The sequence below is a fragment of the Camelus ferus genome, chromosome 21 (assembly GCF_009834535.1).
Source record: "Camelus ferus isolate YT-003-E chromosome 21, BCGSAC_Cfer_1.0, whole genome shotgun sequence".
In the NCBI taxonomy this organism is placed as follows: Eukaryota; Metazoa; Chordata; class Mammalia; order Artiodactyla; family Camelidae; genus Camelus; species Camelus ferus.
Window position 1 is genome coordinate 18,548,000 of NC_045716.1, and position 17,958 is coordinate 18,565,957.

General features: G+C 39.5%; 1 protein-coding gene across 4 annotated transcripts in view; it reads left to right on the top strand.

The window, feature by feature from the left end:
- Positions 1-17,958, top strand: part of COPA (COPI coat complex subunit alpha) — a 38,569-nt gene that overhangs the window by 16,795 nt on the left and 3,816 nt on the right. The window contains exons 7-26 of one of the 4 annotated variants that reach the window (XM_032463912.1): positions 32-141; positions 1,520-1,619; positions 2,206-2,341; positions 2,859-2,941; positions 3,414-3,564; positions 4,548-4,614; positions 5,521-5,596; positions 7,505-7,587; positions 8,304-8,443; positions 9,000-9,085; positions 9,174-9,339; positions 13,040-13,202; positions 13,305-13,451; positions 14,225-14,414; positions 14,537-14,632; positions 15,789-15,889; positions 16,069-16,192; positions 17,051-17,140; positions 17,320-17,429; positions 17,813-17,890. In XM_032463912.1, the coding sequence (XP_032319803.1) occupies positions 32-141; positions 1,520-1,619; positions 2,206-2,341; positions 2,859-2,941; positions 3,414-3,564; positions 4,548-4,614; positions 5,521-5,596; positions 7,505-7,587; positions 8,304-8,443; positions 9,000-9,085; positions 9,174-9,339; positions 13,040-13,202; positions 13,305-13,451; positions 14,225-14,414; positions 14,537-14,632; positions 15,789-15,889; positions 16,069-16,192; positions 17,051-17,140; positions 17,320-17,429; positions 17,813-17,890 (2,297 nt within the window). The remainder of the gene's footprint in view (positions 1-31; positions 142-1,519; positions 1,620-2,205; positions 2,342-2,858; positions 2,942-3,413; positions 3,565-4,547; positions 4,615-5,520; positions 5,597-7,504; positions 7,588-8,303; positions 8,444-8,999; positions 9,086-9,173; positions 9,340-13,039; positions 13,203-13,304; positions 13,452-14,224; positions 14,415-14,536; positions 14,633-15,788; positions 15,890-16,068; positions 16,193-17,050; positions 17,141-17,319; positions 17,430-17,812; positions 17,891-17,958) is intronic. The other 3 variants (XM_006173940.3, XM_032463913.1, XM_006173941.3) reach the window with 3 other exon arrangements.

The window sequence follows — 17,958 nt, forward strand, 5'->3', positions numbered from 1 at the left end:
ATCTTTCATCCTATTCTTTACCCCTTCAAAGGTCTAAGGAAAAAAAACTTGTCCCCTGGTGCGGTGGAATCGGATGTAAGAGGAATAACTGGGGTTGATCTGTTTGGAACTACGGATGCAGTGGTGAAGCATGTACTGGAGGTACTTATCTCTATAGCCGGTGGCTGGATGTGGGCTCTTCTCCAGGGAAATATAACAATATGCTATTCATTTATTCATTCCTTCAACAGAGATTTATGCAGGGCTTATTAAGTGCCGGGCACTGTTTGAAGCACTGAAAATAGAATAGTGGGTGAGCCAACAGAGAAATAAAGCTTATATGCCACCTGCGGGAGAGTCATGTTACCTTAAAACCCAGGGGGGAGAGAGGGAAAAAGCTGGCATAGACTCCATCACCATCCCAAAGCAGAGCCCATTGTGAAGCCTCTTGTGGGAAAGAGGGATGGTTAATCATATTGAGAACCAGCCATGTGTAAGTAACTTGCATGCATGGTGGGAAAATAAAAAAAAGCATGAGGGAAAGAAACTAGATTTTTTAGAATATCTAATATTTTCAGCTATCCACTGATGGAAATACTATTAGCCTCATTTTGCAGATGAAAAATTTGAGATTTAGGGAAATTAAGTAGGTTTACCAAAGTCTGTATGTATCTAGTAAATGGAAGAACTGGACTTTGAACTTGAATCTGTCTGATTCCAAAACCTGGGTGCTCTTCACCGCAGAATGAGGCCTCTCAAAAATACTGCTAATTCAAAATACCTTATCTGTTATTCTGTTACAGTACAGATTATAACTTTATATATTAGGGTAAAAGATATATTAAAATCAGCAATTCTTAAACTTTGATCTGAAGACCTTTTTATACTCTTACTACTTATTGAGGACCCCAAAGAATTTTTGTTTATGTGCATTATATCTGTCATTTTTTGCCATATTTCAAATTGAAATCAAGAACTTTTAAAAACACGAACTATGTAAGGCTACAGCCCATTAGCCATCAAGGCAATGACATCATTACCTGTCATATAACCTCTGGAAAACTACACTTAGGACACAGTAAGAGTGAAAAAGGCAAACAACGTTTTAGTATTACTATGAAAATCGTTTTTGACCTTGCCAATTTCCTAAAAGAATCTTGGGGATCATCCAAGAGTTTCTTGACCACACTCTGAGAATTTCTTCCTTAAATTGTAAAATTGACGTTTATTCTGAGATGTTACTAACTAGGTGGAGAAATAAGATTTAAGTAGACAAGTAACAAAACAAGGCAATATATCCCAAATGCAAATGAAACTGAATTTGGGAGTAAAAAGATTTGGAAATTCCCATGAGACTTTAGGGATAATACTGGATAGATTGATGTGGTAACTCTCGTGTTCAAATCTTAAAGCAGCATAGTCCCTTAAGTCTTTTCACATAAGGAGTAAAAATCAGAGACGTCTTTTATAACCACTAGTTGGTCCATTGGTTTGCTTTGAGTATCAGATATAAAGAAGAATCACCTTTTTTTCCCCACAGGGTCATGATCGCGGAGTTAACTGGGCTGCCTTCCACCCCACTATGCCCCTTATTGTATCTGGGGCAGATGACCGTCAAGTGAAGATCTGGCGCATGAATGGTGAGTGAACCAGTGACAGTATCACCGTATCTAAATGTTGGCTGCTGGCCAGCAAGGTGAATTAGTTAGGCATTCTGGGCCTAGTGACCCATCTTCCTACCTTAAGTTGTTATGCTAATCCTGGGAGCATGACAGTTGCCTTACTCCCTTTTTTACCTTTGTTGGCATCCTGATTTTAAAAAGTATGGGCATAATTAAAAGTAAGAATTCATTCATTCAACAGGAATTTATTGAGTACCTGCTTTGTGCTAATCAATGTTCAAGGCTCTGAAGATGCAATCACGACTAAATCAGACAAAAGTCCTGCCATATGAAGCTTCCATTTATTCCATAGTGACAAAGCAGAGTAAGGAGATAAAGAATGACAGAGTAAAGGTGTTATAATTGAAAGGAGGGTCAGAATAAAAGAACAAATACGTAAAGATTCAGTCTTAAATGAAGCAAATTGCCTTATTAGAAAGAAGTTGGTAACTTAACATTTTGTAGTAGAACGTAGCATTTGATTAGAAGATGTCATAATTCCAAATTCCAAACTTAGAGTAGTAGTAGGGAGTTGTGGTGATTTAATTCTTTTTTTGTCCTTCAGAATCAAAGGCATGGGAGGTTGATACCTGCCGGGGCCATTACAACAATGTGTCTTGTGCTGTCTTCCACCCTCGCCAGGAGTTGATCCTTAGCAATTCTGAGGACAAGAGTATCCGAGTCTGGGATATGTCGAAGCGGTAAGGGGATTGCAGTGGTGTGTGACCAGACCCAGGGGAAAGCCCCCCTTTCTCTCTTACTGTCTTTTTAAAAATTAGATTAGAATACTTCTTTTTGTTTCTCATCATCTTCAGTATATAGAAAAATCATATTTTATGAAAGCTTGAAGGGACCTAGGGATTAGCCAACATTTACAAATTTTCCACCAAATAGAAATCTGTGTGTCTTCTTTTTCTCCTTTAAATTTAAGCATGTTCTTCCGTAGCTACAGAAATAAGAAATTTTAAATGGAAGCAGTACAGTAAAAAATTATGAGTGGGGGAAATTGTAATATTAAAGTAATAAAGTCAGTTTGAAGTTTCCTCTTTCTGTTGCTTGGAGGAATTTATCATGACTATATTTAAAATGTGCAGTTTTCTGTTTTTGATTTGAGTTTTTAATTAGCATGTTGGCCCACCACTCAATACTCTTGTATTTGATAGGCTGAAGATTCCTTGGAAATTAGTATTTTTCTTTGTGTATCTTTTACTTTCCTAGGACTGGGGTTCAGACCTTCCGCAGGGACCATGATCGTTTCTGGGTCCTAGCTGCCCACCCTAACCTTAACCTCTTTGCGGCAGGTAAGGGCCATTTCTCTTTTTTTACTTTAAAGTTTGTAAGACTTGAGAGTGATTTTCCATTAGCTTTGTCTTCAGTTTGTTGTTATATGGTAGCATCTGGGGAGGGATGGAAATTACTGTAATTTCTGCTTTCAGGGAGCTCAGTGTATAGTGGGGGAGATATACCTAAACAGTTACTGTGGGGTGATAAGTGCTATGACAGAGGTTTGTACAGAGCCATTAGGAGAGCACAGAGGAGGGCTTCTATAAATGTGGCAGTATGATAGAGTGAGTACTGAGAAAGGATTTATAGATGTTTATTTGAATAAAGATTCCAAGCATTATGAGAAGTTAGTCAAACAAAGGATCCATTTGGGTGCCTTAACTTTGTTTTTAACCTATGTATAGAGTCCTTATCTTCGTTTGTCTCCTGTTTCCAGTTTTTTTTCTTGCTTACAGCTAATTCTTTACTCCCTTTTTCCTTGTGCCTTAGGTCATGATGGTGGCATGATTGTATTTAAACTGGAACGAGAACGGCCAGCCTATGCTGTTCACGGCAACATGCTACATTACGTCAAGGACCGATTCTTACGTCAGTTGGATTTCAACAGCTCCAAAGATGTAGCTGTGATGCAGCTGCGGAGGTAAATCAGACTTGTTTCTTCCTTGCAAACTATCTCATCTGTTACCATGATATACAATACCCACAAACTGGACTTTTGTTCTTTTAACAACACTTTGGATCTCATCTCCTATCACAGATAGAATCCTCATTGGCTGAGCCTACTCAGTTTAAACCCCAGGAGCATAGTGGCAAGGAGGTGGGCATGAGGTGAATGGGAGTTCCTCTGTTGAGAATGCTAGAGACCCTGTGGAGAGGAAGTCATACTGCCACAGTTTGCCAGGTGTCTTGCAAACCAGAGAAAGTTTCTTGGTTGAGAGTAGCTCAACTTGGTGACAAATCACTTTGCCTTTATTTGGCATTTTTTTTCTCTAACTCTTCCTTGGTTTTCAGCAAAATGCACACAACTCTAAATCAGAATATATGTCTCTGGAAACTCTTTTAACTCTGAAGATATAATAACCTCTGGGGTGCCTGGCAAAAGGAACTATCCTCTTGGAAAGCCAGCTGCATCAGCATGCTGAAACATTCATGGTGGCAAACTTTGGCATGAGGGTTTGATAACTACCCTCCAGCATCACTACTATAAAAAGATGGGTTTATATTAACACTCCAAGGGACAGGAGAATATAGCCAGAGACAAATCACATCATGTTACTCTGTCATGTCCACTGCAATTATGTGTAGGAATTTGTACCCAAGAATAACCAATCTCCCCCAGTATAGTGAGTGCTAACCATACCTTCTGTTGAATAATTTGACTTGTACTAGGGTTTGCTGTTTTAAAACTGTTCGCTCAAAGCTGAAATAGGGAAGTCCCTAAGCCTTAAAGGAAGGAGGAAAATAGATGCAGCATTCACTTACTTTTATTCCTGGTTATAGAAGTGATGAATATATGCGTAAAGATTGGACAAATAGGAGCTGTAGGAGTAATTCCTTTCTTCCTGCTATCCTTATGCCTCTTTGCTAAGTTCTTTTTTTTTTTTTTTTAATATATGTCTCTAGTGGTTCCAAGTTTCCAGTGTTCAACATGTCCTACAATCCAGCAGAAAATGCAGTCCTGCTGTGTACAGTAAGTAACCCTCCTAGGATCTCCTCAATTTCCCATGAATCTCTTTCTCATGCCCTTAGAGGGTCTCCAGTGGCTTCTCAGAAACTATTTAATGATCATTTTGAGAGAGCCAAAACAGTAAACAGAGATGTAGGTTTCAGTTGTCATAAAAATGTTAAGGATTTGTGTACTTATACCTTTCATTAAGGCTAACAACTTCTGAACTTAATGGAGCATCAAAATGAATGACCCAAATCACTAACGTGATTTTGAGAGAATGTTTGCAAAGGAGATGCTTACCTTGATCCCTCCATTTGAGTGACAGTAGTAGAGCTGATTTTGAGAGGGGTTCCTTTCAGTAGTGTTGCCTTCAGGGTCATCAAGTAGCCTTCATTTCTTGCCCTACAATTTAAAAAGAAAAAAAGAAATGACATTCTAATTTTAGTGCCCTGGTTGCCAAGTCAAAAGAATGAAAACCTGTCTTTCCCCATATGACTTCTGGTGTCAGATCCCAGTCCTTTTTCTATATCTAGCAGTCCCTTATTTTCCTCCTGGAAATTTTCTTTAATGTCTTTTTTTTTCCCCTTCCTTCCAACAGACTTAAGGTGATGAGTGTATTCAGGTGGGGCATTGGAATATTAGGGTGTTAGTCTGTGAATTTGTGGACTAGAGAGCAGTCTTTGCTTTCATTCAAAAGACATCTACATCTTTGGAAGAAAAAAGAAAAAATGACATGAATGTTGAATTCTTTGGCAATAAACCTTATAATTTTTAGCTATAGAAACATTCAAATACCGTCTGAGTGAAGGGTGGAAAAAAGTATAGTTTCAGGTTGCTGTCTGTGGAATGGTACTATTTTCTACGTCAGAATAGACTGATATCTTGGGTGTTCTTACTAACAATTTAATTTCTCCGTTTTCTCCACAGAGAGCCAGCAATTTAGAGAATAGTACCTATGACTTGTACACTATCCCCAAGGATGCCGACTCCCAGAATCCTGATGGTAGGCATTCCCTTTGTCTCTGCTCCTAGCTCTCCTCACCCAAACCATCACTCCTCCTCAAGTTTTTCACATTCCATCCCCAGGCCATGGCCGTATCATTCATGTCTGTTGGCAGGTGCCGCTGACAATTGCATCAGAGGCGACCATGGTGTGAAATATTCATGTTCCTCCTCCATTTTATTACTCCAGCTAGATATATATATTTTATAATTTGGTTATTAGAAACTCTCCATTTTCTCTTTCAGCACAGCATGTTATCCTGGTTTATTGTCAGATGATATGACTTTCACCCCGGTAGTTTCATTTATTTAAAAATGTGGTTCCAATCTTGCAGTGTCTCACCCTGGGACTAGGGATTTATGCTCTCCCATCCATATCCAGATCCGATTTGCTTCCTTTTGCATGTCAAAAAGATGAGGCTGTTAACAGCCCCACACCCACCAGGGATCCCAGGATCCAGCTGAGTCCCCTGCCTACCTCTTCCATCACTACCATCTCCCTTGTTATGTCCTTACTATTAGAACTTGCTGACAAAACATTCTCAGAATATATTTGAGTCTCGCTTATATTCCTTTCAGTTCACCACCTCTAGTGGGTTTGTAGGTCAGAGGTTTATTTCTCAGTCCCCACCCTTACTAGCAAACTTTCATGATATTTTAGACCCCACCAATAGGTTGAGAAATATTTTGCTAGCTCTGTCCCTACTGTGGGTGACACTGTGTCATTATTGCTACTAATATGACTCACTCTCTTTTAAGTGTGACCATGGTTAGAAGAGAGAAAACCAATATGCTTTTGGTATCTATAAATCAAGTCTCCCCTGTAAATTAATCAGTCGAGCCATTTCTGACCAAATTTTGTCATTTGGTCCCTGCTTACCCATCCTCTTGCTTCTTTTCTCCATCTGTTTACAATTAATAGAGTCTAAAGTATCTTAGTTTTATTACCACTTTTATTTCCTCTTCTCCATCTTTTGAGGGTGATAATAATTAGTAAAGGAATAAAGGTGCAGCCCAATGATAGGAAGCATAGAGGAAGAGAAAGAGTAAAAGCTTGGATAGTGTAGTTCTCTGGCCCCTGGGAAATGGAAGTGTTGGTTGTGATAATAATTTTTTAGATTGCCTGACACCCTGGTTGTCAGAGAAGTACAAAGCAATGCTGACCAACACATTCTATCCAGTTTCCTGCTAATGCTAATAGATAAAAGAGTATTTCATTTCATCTTTTTGTGTATCACCTTTGAAGTTTCCCAGAGTGTGGAATGCCCAGTCAGAATTCTAATTAGCCAGTGAAATGTTTGGGAATTGAAAAACATTTTGTAACTTTCTTCCTGGTATTAAGAATGATTGATTGACATTTATGGAGCAACAGCTTGGTGCTAAATACTTCCCAGCATAGAGCTGCCTGTCAAGATTTAGTTGGGAGCGCTTTGCCCCACCCTGCTCTACTAGGGGGTCTGCATTTGCATGTTAAAAGCAGCAGAGCAGCTGTGTCCTGGAGAGGAGGCTCTGTCTCCACTCCAGCTTGTTGAGATAGCAGGTCCTAGACACTCACAGGCTGCTAACTATGTGCCGCAGCTTGGCCAGTGAGGCCCTGCTCGTTAGCTTGATGGAGTGTGCTGTCTCCCAAGATGGGCGGTCCTTCTGCCAGTATATAGTGTTGGCTGAAATGCAGTCACTTGGCCTAGAGAAAAGAGGCTTGGCAAGGGTGGAGGCTGGAGTTTGGAGGGGAACTAGTGAGGAAAAGTCACTGACAATAGCCTCAGGTTATGGCTGAATTAGTTAGGAAGCAGCTGAACTGGCAAAGCCAATATGGCAGCCAGCAAGACTGGCAGCTTCATGGCACCTGACTCTGTCACCTGCCAGTAGCTTACCACATGCTTCTGCCCTTTGGTTTTGTTCTTCTCAGCTCCTGAAGGGAAACGATCCTCAGGCCTGACAGCTGTTTGGGTTGCTCGAAATCGGTTTGCTGTCCTAGATCGGATGCATTCGGTGAGTTAAGACTAAAAGGGAAGTTAATTTGCGGAGTGTGGTGACAGGGGCCTATGTATCGCAGAATAAAGAGCATTTTTTCCTTACTGTCTCCTGGGCGCTGTGATCCTCGTATATTGATTGGCTCTACCTCGATCTTTAGCCCTCCTCCAAACCCCTTGGGGAAAGAAGGCCTTAAAATCAATTTGATTGGGTCAATGATCACTGTGGCTCTGGGCTTAAGAACCAATATAAAATCACTCTTACAACATTGTAAAATGACTATAACTCAATAAAAAAATGTTTAAAAAAAATCACTCTTGACAACACAGGAGTCAAAGTACATCAAATTTGAAGTAGGTGGGGTAGATCCCCTTCCTTATCGTACTACCTCCATTGGTACTTAAAATGTAATGGATGCTAAAAAAGATAAGCAAAACTCTCAAGAAAATATTTAACAAAAGTTTAAGCCCCGTAAACGCTGTTTCCTCTCTCTTGTTGATTGAGGAATTCAGACTTTAGTTGGACTTCTCAGGGTATTTCAATTGAAAAAATAAAATAAAGAGCTGTCAAGACTGTTGGACAGGATCTTAGTTGGAGTGGTCTGCATAGAGTGGTGATTGACCTGGACAGACAGGAAAAAAATACTTCGTTTATCAAAGCTGAGGAACATCGTGAGCTGTCATCATCTTACATACACATACTTCTCTTAACTCCACCTTTTATACTCATTTCAGCTTCTGATCAAGAATCTGAAGAATGAGATCACCAAAAAAGTACAGGTGCCCAACTGTGATGAGATCTTTTACGCTGGCACAGGCAACCTCCTGCTTCGAGACGCAGAATCCATCACACTCTTTGATGTACAGCAGAAGCGGTAACATGTCAGATGCCCTGACGCAGACAGGCAAATAGTGGGGGGGAGGGGACATCTTTAACGGGACCTTTTTTTTCCCCACGTGAGTTTGCTCTGTGGCTTGGCCACTTCTTACTATAACTCCCAAGACTCTTTCTAGCCACTTTTTTCCTCTGTGATCACTCTCCATTCTGTACATATACACTAACACTACAACAAGGGGCTTGTTTATTTGTTTTTAGAGCATTTATCTGAGCAAAGAATGCTCTTGGGACTTAGAATGGTAGGGACACAGAAATGAATAACATAGTTCCTATACTTAAAGGAGCTTACAGTCCAGTGGGAAAGCAGACGTACCTAAATCCCAAATAATGCATGGGAATGAGGGGCAGGGAGAGGATAGTACGCAATGTGAGCCAAAATGCTTAAGTCATTGAACTGTGATACAGAAAATATTTATTTGGTATTATTTTAAGAAATTGGGGTTTACATTAATTTGGAGAGGAAAAGGAGGTAGGTCATAACCTGGGATGGGGAATCAGATCCACCCACATTTGCCCTTCTCTCTCTATCCCAGGACTCTGGCTTCTGTGAAGATTTCCAAGGTGAAATATGTTATCTGGTCAGCAGACATGTCCCATGTAGCACTACTGGCCAAACATGGTAAGTCTTTATTATATCCACCCTGATTTAGAGACCAGCCCCTCCCTCCCTATCCCTGCCAGTCTACTTCACTCACCCTGTCCAGCAGAGCACTCATGTCCTTTGCCTCTTACAGCCATTGTGATCTGTAACCGCAAACTGGAGGCACTATGTAACATTCATGAGAACATTCGTGTCAAGAGTGGGGCCTGGGATGAGAGTGGGGTATTTATCTATACCACAAGCAACCACATCAAATATGCTGTCACCACTGGGTAAGTTAATTATCTGAGATACAGAATGAGAGAAGGTGGCTTCTTGAAATCACTGTCCTGTCTCAGGAGATAGAACTGAAGTCCTCCTTGAACTGTCTTCATGGAAAAACTTTGTATGGCATATATGTGCTAGGGGCATCAGAACATTCTTTTTTCAGCTCCTTTAAAATTGTGCAATATGACACAAATACAGAAATTTACATAGATTATAAATATATGGAATCGCAAATAGTTGTATAGTGAGCATCTGTGTAACTGCCACCGAAGTCAAGAAATAGAACAGTTCTGACACCCCAGAAGTCCTTTGCCATGTGGTCCCTGTTGATCACAACTCCCCTCTCTTCCCCACCCAAAGATAACATTCATTTCTTCCTTGCTTTTCTTTGCAATTTTACCACCCAGTGTGTCTTAAAATAATGATTTAATTTTGCCTGGTTTTGAACTTCATATAAGTTAAATCATGCTGAATATATTATTTCATATTTTGCTTATTTTGCTCAGTATATTGTTTGTAAGATTCATCCATGTTTGTTTATTTTCATTGTTGTATAATATTATATTATATGAATATACCACAGTTTATCAGTTCTATTCTAGAGATAGTTGGGTGATTTCTAGGTTTTGGCTATTATGAACAATGTTCTTTTAAACTTTCTTTTTACGTGTATTCTGGTCCATATGCACATACTTTTCTCTGGGTGTCTACCCAGAGCAGAATTGCTGGATCATAAAGCTTGCTTATCTTCACATTTGCTAGATAATGTGAAAAACTGCTTTTCAAAGTGGTTTTACCAATTTGCGTGCCCATCAGCATTGTATGAAAGTTTCCTTGCTTGTTATCCTGGCCCAAACTTGCTTTTGTCACTTATTTTTATCTGGTGGGTATGGCTGTATCTCATTGTAATTTTAGTTTGCTATTCTGTGTTTCCCAATGAGACTGGATGACTTTTTATTTAGCCTCCCATCAGGACTTCCTCTTCTATGAATTCTGTTCAAGTCTTTTATTCATTTTTTTAATGAGTTATCTTTGTTCTTTCGTAGTTCTTTATATATTTGAATATCAGTCTTTAGTCAGGGCTGTGTGTTGCAAGTATTAATATTTCCTCTCATTCTATAGTATTTTTTGAGTCTCTTTTGATATCCTTTAATGAACAGAGGTTCTTAATTTAATACAGTTGAATTTATGAATCTTATCCTTTATAGATATCAAGTTTTATGTCCTATTTAAGAAATCTTTATTGACTCCAAGATCATCAAGATATTCTTTTATATTCTCTTATAGTTTTGCCTTTATCTCAGCCTATAATCTACTTGAAGTTGATTTTTGTGTGTGGTGTGAGATATAGTAGGCTCAGTTTCACTTTTGCCATCAGGGCACTGGGATAGTTGTCCCAACATCAATTTGTTGTTTAAAAAACCAGCCTTTCCCCATGTTCTGCAGAGCCATCTTGTCATATATAAATCATGTTTACAAAAATGCGAGGATCTGTTTTCTGTGGTCTTTTGTCCATCTCCAATCTAATTCTACCCTGTCTTAAGTACTATAGTTTTGTAAGTCTTTACCTCTGGTAAAGCAAGTTCACAAATCCTTCCCTCTTTGTTTCATTATTATCTTTTCAAGTTATTAGGCTATTTTCAAACTAATTTTGCCTTAAGGCAAATTTTCGAATAATTTTTTGCCTTAAAAAAAGTATAAATTTTAGAATCAGCTTGTGAGATTCCATGCAAAATTAAAAAAACAAAACAAAACCCTACTGTGATTTCAGTTGGGATTACATTGAATCTATCTGTGATTTGGGGCATAATCATCATTTTTGCAATATTAAATTTCCTAATTTGTGAACATGGTATAGTAGCTTTTCATTTTTTTTAGGTCTTTTGAAACATCTTTCAATAAAGTTTTATAATTTCCTCCATAGAGATCTTGCATTTTCTTTGGTTAGAGTTATTCTTAGACACTTGATAGTTTTTAATGTTATTTATAAATGGATAGTATCTATTTAAACATTTAAGTTTCTAATTTTTGCTGTTATTTAGAAATACAGTTAAGTTTTTAAATGATCTTATTTCACAGACGTGCTAGACTCTTAATAATTCTATTAATTTATTTGGATTTTCTTTACAAATATTCATAGCATCTGTGGCTAATGACAATTTTGTTTCTTTTTTCCAGCACTTACATTTTTATATGTTTTTCTTGTCTTAGTGTGCTGACCAGGATCTCCAGCACAATGTTAAATAAACATGGTGATAGCAAACTTTCTTGTCTTGTTTCCAGTTCACAGGGTGACCTTTCAGTAAGCTTGCTGTAGCTTTTTTTATAGATACCCTTTATCTATTGAATTTCTTTGCTATGTCTCAAATGAATTTTGAATTTTATTAAACACATTTTCTGCATGTCTTGAGGTAGTTATGCAGTTTTCCTCCTTTTGTTGCTTAATGTAGTGAATTAAATGGATTCTTTTTTACATGTTAGACCAACATTGTATTCCTGATACAAATCTAGCTTGATCATGATGTTTCAGCCTTTTCAAATATTGCCACTTTCAGTTTGCTAATATTTTGTTTAGGATTTTTCTTTCTGGCCTTGTCAGGTTTTGGTATTGAAGTTGTGCTTATTTTATAAAATAAGCAAAATTATATACTTTCTTCTGTTCTCTCAGTGAGTTTACATAGGATTAAAATTAATTCTTTGAATTAGGTTGAATTTGCCAGTGGAGTCATCCAGGCCTGAGGCCTTCTTTGTAGGATTTGAAAATCTGATTTGGTTAATTTTATGTGACAATTATAGGACTATAGGGGTTTTCTATTTCTTTTTAGTCAAGTTTAGTAAATTTTACTTTTCTGGGAATTTGATCATTTTAAAAAAGTTTATGCATATCCTCATTCTGTAAAATCTGCAGTGATACACCTCCTTTCTCATTCCTGTTACTGCCATTTTCTCTTTTTTCCCTTAATTAGCCTCATGAGGGGTTTATCAGCTTTTTCCTTTATTGAACTTCTCTGTTGTATTTTTGTTTCCTATTTCTTAATTTCTACTACTGGCTTTATTATTTCCTTCTAAGTACATTCTTTGTTTTAACTTTTAAAAGAATAATAAAATTTTTGAGATGGATGCTTGTTAGTTTTTAGTCTTTCTCAATATCATTCACACAGAGTTCATTAATTTTCAGTACTTCTTCTAATATAGTATATGCACTTAATGCTAAAAATTATCCGAGTGTTGTGTTAGCTATACCCATAAGTTTTAATTTGTAAACTTTTCGTTTTCATTCAGCTTAAAATATATGCTTTGCATTATTTTTTTGTGTGCCAGAAGTCTCCACATCTTCCTCTCTTCTACTTCACTTATAGCTTAGAAGGAAGGATTTAACTGTTCATAGAGGCCTAGTGATTATATATCAGAACTTAAGATTTAACTTTTAGATCTGGTTCTGATAGCTATATTTGTTAGAGCCTAGAAAGATCATACCGTCTGCCCCATCTTTTCCTGCTTCATACAAGAGAATAAAATAAGTAAATCTGACATTTAATTCTGCTCTTTTTTGAATCACTTCCCATCTATACTATTGTTCAAATGCCACTTGACAAAAGGGTAATGAGAAAATAAAAGGCTGTGTCCTAGGCTTGTTTCATTTCTTTACAGGCTGAATTCCAACCCCCACCACTTGCTGAAAGTTGTGCTCTCTCTTATTCTTAGAGACTACGGGATCATCCGAACTCTAGATTTACCCATCTATGTCACACGGGTGAAAGGCAACAATGTATATTGCCTAGACAGGGAGTGCCGTCCTCGGGTGCTCACCATTGATCCCACGGAATTCAAGTTCAAGTTGGCCCTGATCAACAGAAAATACGACGAGGTATGAAATGAAGAAGCATACTAGTAGTATTGAAAGGGGTAGCGCTCCTTTTTTCCTATAAGTGATCTCTGTTTCCTGCCCTACTTCACCCCAAATGTCTAGGTACTACACATGGTGAGGAATGCCAAACTAGTAGGCCAGTCTATCATTGCTTATCTCCAGAAGAAGGGATATCCTGAAGTGGCACTGCATTTTGTCAAGGATGAGAAGACTCGCTTTAGTCTGGCACTGGAGTGTGGAAACATTGAGGTAAGAAAAATATGGTCTTAAGCCCCATATCATTGTAGAGAAGGTGAGAGGGTTAGGGTGGCACTGGGAAGACATTGTTCTGGGCTTGCTTCTTCAGCCAGTATAATGGGATTTAGGATCTTTTTAGTTGTTAGATTGAGCCATCTTCCTGTTGGTATTTGCCTGACTCTATTGTTTCCTGTCTCTGCCTCCCCCACAGCATTTCCACTGTTGTTGTCATTCTGAGTCTGAATTCAGTAACTTTTAGAACAGAAGCAAGATAGCATGGAATTTGAAAGATCTCATTATTTCCTTGACATTTGACTTGCTGACTGGCTGCTTAGTTGAAGGATACTTATGTAATGTTAAGGCCTAGAGTCTACAGGCATTATTTTTAAATGGAAAGAGGGCTTAGGATAATTGACTTTCCAGTTCTGGACTTCTTTATTTTTTATTACTTCAAGGAGTTCCTGTGGCTCTTCAAACCTGGCAATAAGGTAGCTGAGCAAGAATTGGCCTATAGAATCAGCAACTGCTGGAAGATGATTTTGTTGTAAAAGTAAATTTCTGAGGAGAAGAATAATATGATGTAATTTCTTCTATCCATGGATCCAAAAGGATCCTATTTGTTGATGGAATTTTCAATGAATTAGACTGAAAGCAAAGCTCGGAGGATTAAAAGTATCTAGAGTTCCTTGGGAGATATATTTAGAGATAGTTATTTTATCTGTAGTCCCTGGTTTTGAGTCATGGTAACCTCCAGCTTGTTAACTCTGACCCTGGGGATTCTTTAGATTGCTCTGGAAGCAGCCAAAGCACTGGATGACAAAAACTGCTGGGAAAAGTTGGGAGAAGTGGCTCTGCTACAGGGGAACCACCAGATTGTGGAAATGTGTTATCAGCGCACCAAAAACTTTGACAAACTTTCCTTCTTATACCTAATCACTGGCAACCTAGAGAAACTTCGCAAGATGATGAAGATTGGTAAGACCTCAGAAACTGAGGGTGGGAAGAGGGGTTCTTGGGGGAAGGAAGAAGGCAAATAGAAGCAAGAGAGAACTTAAGAGAGAAGACCTAACTTGGGGTCTCTTGTTGACTTGGTGCAGCTGAGATCCGAAAGGACATGAGTGGCCATTATCAGAATGCTCTATACTTGGGAGACGTGTCAGAGCGGGTGCGGATCCTGAAGAACTGTGGGCAGAGTGAGTATCCAGCATTCAACAACTCCTCTGGGGCCTTAGGAAGCATTTTCTCTTTGTGGTGAGTTATTCATGAATAGCGGTGAGGGATTTCCCTTCGTTGCACATTTTTTCAGAAGAGATAGCATGCTCCTACCATGTGCAGAAGACTTTCTTCAAAGCCAAATAGAGGAAATACAGTCTCATTATGCACTCTTAGGAAAATAGTCAATCTCATGGGGGAAATAGGTTTTAAAATGTCATAGAGCAGATACCTAGTAAGTGTAATTGGTTGGATGCCATTAGAATTTTATTCTTTTACTTCAGGTGTGGAGGTTTCACTCATTTACTTATTCATTTTATATTTAAGGGATATTTTTTGAGAACCCACCATATACTGAGCATTACAGTCGCACTTGAGTTACGTTAGGGAATAAGAAAGGTGAAAGATGTGGTTTGGACCCAGTGCTAGCAGTGAAGGGGTGAGCAGTGGTCAGATTTGGCTTTTTTTTTAAAGGTTGAAACAACATAACTTGTGGAAGGACTGGATAGGGGATGTGAAAGAGAGGAGTCAGGGATGATTTCAAGGTTCTTGTTAACACTAGTGGTATAGATCTTAAGGATAAGCAACTGACTTCATTATTTATTACTGTATAACAAATGACCCCAAAACTTAATAGTTTAAAACAACAAACATTGATGATCTCAGTTTGTGGCATGACTTAGCTGGGTCCCTCTGGCTTAGTGTCTCTCATGAGGCTGCAATCAGGGTGTTGGCCAAGGCTGGCTGCAGACATCTCAAGGCTCAGGCGGGGGAGGATCTACTCCCACGTTCAGTATGTAGCGATGGGGCGTCCTCGAGTCCTCACTGGCTATTAGTTTTCTGCCAGGTAGGCTTTTCCATAAGGCCAGTTCACAGTATGGCAATTGGTTTCCCTTAGGGTAAGTGAGGGTACCCAAGGTGGATGCCACAGTCTTTATATCATAATCTCTGAAGTACCATCCTGTCACTTCTCCCACATACTGTTCATTAGAAGCGAGTCAGTAAGTCCAGCCCACACTTAAGGGAAGGGGATCATGCAAGTACTTGACTACTAGGAGGCAGGACGTCTTGGAGCTGCCTGTCACGGCAGTATTCACTTGGAAACACACCTATACCAAAAAGCTGTTTTCTCCACAGAGTCACTGGCATATCTCACAGCTGCTACCCATGGCTTAGATGAGGAAGCTGAGAGCCTGAAGGAGACATTTGACCCAGAGAAGGAGACAGTGAGTATTTACATAAGTGTCTATGATAACAGGATTAACTCTAAGATCTTGGGATGATTTAAACCTGTTTAAATGTCACTCTCCCACAAGTTACCGGGAGAGGCAGAGAAACAAATGAGATCAAAGGAGGCTCCATAACCTTTCCTACATGATTCCTGAGAGCTGTTTGCTTTTATCCTTCTACCTTTCAGATCCCAGACATTGATCCTAATGCCAAGCTGCTTCAGCCGCCTGCACCTATCATGCCGTTGGATACCAACTGGCCCTTATTGACTGTGTCCAAAGGGTTCTTTGAAGGCTCTATGGCCAGCAAGGGTAAGTGCCCACTTCTCCCATAGTGTTTTGTTGTGTGCTTGTTTAGTGAGGAACTGTCCTAGAGAGTACTGTTAGCTCTTCTGTCTTTTTGGTCTAGTTCTTTTTCTGTGTAAAGCCTCATGGAGCACTGAAATGCCAGTCAGAGTTAAGGGTACAGTCTTTTAAAAATTAAATGAAAGCATTGTGAGATCATTAAAATTTGGAAATGGTTGGGGAGGGAGAAATGTCTCTTAGTCCATGCCTCTAACAACCACTGTTAACATTTTGGTGTATTTCCTTAGGTTTTACCATACATGTAGTCATGCTGTCCATTCTGTACTTTATCATTCATGACACACAATCTTAAGATACAAACTCAGCTACCTCAAATACTGGCTACCACACCCACTCTTGTCCTCCTCCTGACTTTTTATGTATGTTTACTAGTTCATTTCTCCCTACTAAAAGCCTTAACAGACCCTTGAGCATTTTGTACCCAGCCTTGCTTTTTCCTCCATCTCTTCTCATTTAGCCTTTGTCTTCATGTCCTGTATACACTGAAGTGGTGGTAACTTAGCAAAGATCTCAGCAAGAAATTGTAAGAGTTAGCACCAAGGCTGGTTAGTAAAAAATTGCTTAAGAGGAAGTTTTTGGTAGCAGGAAGGCCAGTTGTTTCCATCTCTCTTCTGTTCCCTCTCTTGGTGAAATGCTACTGCAAGTTAGCATAACATATAAACCACAGAAATGAATAATAAACCAAAGGTGTAAGTGGACAGAACCTTGGGACCTGTTTGTGTAAGGGTGCAGCTTGCCTGCAGAGGAGGCCATAGCTCAGACTTAGCAGCTATACCAGCTCCTTTCTGTTCCTTCCCTCTGTAGGGAAGGGAGGAGCACTGGCTGCTGACATTGACATTGACACTGTTGGTACTGAGGGCTGGGGAGAGGATGCGGAGCTGCAGCTGGATGAAGGTAAGAATGCTGTTCTTGGACTGTTCTGGGTAGATGGGCTCCCTGGATTGGGACTGGGTTGTGGGGCAGTTCTGCAGGGTTCTGGACCGTGAGGCCAACAAGGATCCCAACATTTTGCTTCTCTTGGCTAAAATTGTGTCACTTCACAAATCTATTTTGAGCCTGGATTTTCCCTACAGATGGATTTGTGGAAGCTACAGAAGGTTTGGGGGATGATGCTCTTGGCAAGGGACAAGAAGAAGGAGGTGGCTGGGATGTGGAAGAAGATCTGGAGCTCCCTCCTGAGCTGGTATGTGGAATTCTCACCCTTGAAAGGTTCTCTCCATTTCTCCTTGTGGAAGCCAGTGGCCTTATGGCCTCCCCAACCCCTGTCCTGAGATCCTTAAAAGGGTAGGGGATCTGGATCATCCTAATCCAATGTTTATCTCCCATTTGAAAGACAGAAGAATAAAATAATTAGGGTTGTGCCAGTGGCAGCTTATGAAAAGGCAGCAAGCTTTTAAGTCTGATTTGGAGCTTTTGGTATATTGTTTTGTTACTGATGAAGCTGTTCCTGTTTTGAGTCTTCTTCCACAGCAGAGGCTGGGAATGAGGTACGGGTTGTGTTTAGATTTATCAGTATACAGTGCTTGCATGGCTAAAAACATGACTCACTTTTTGTTCTTCCCCTAGGATCTACCCCCTGGGGCAGCTGGTGGGGCTGAGGATGGGTTCTTTGTGCCCCCCACCAAGGGAACCAGCCCAACTCAGGTAAGCAGGGAAATGGAGCCCTGTACAGAGGATGAGTGTTTCTGAGCTGGCTGTGCTTGACTAATGTG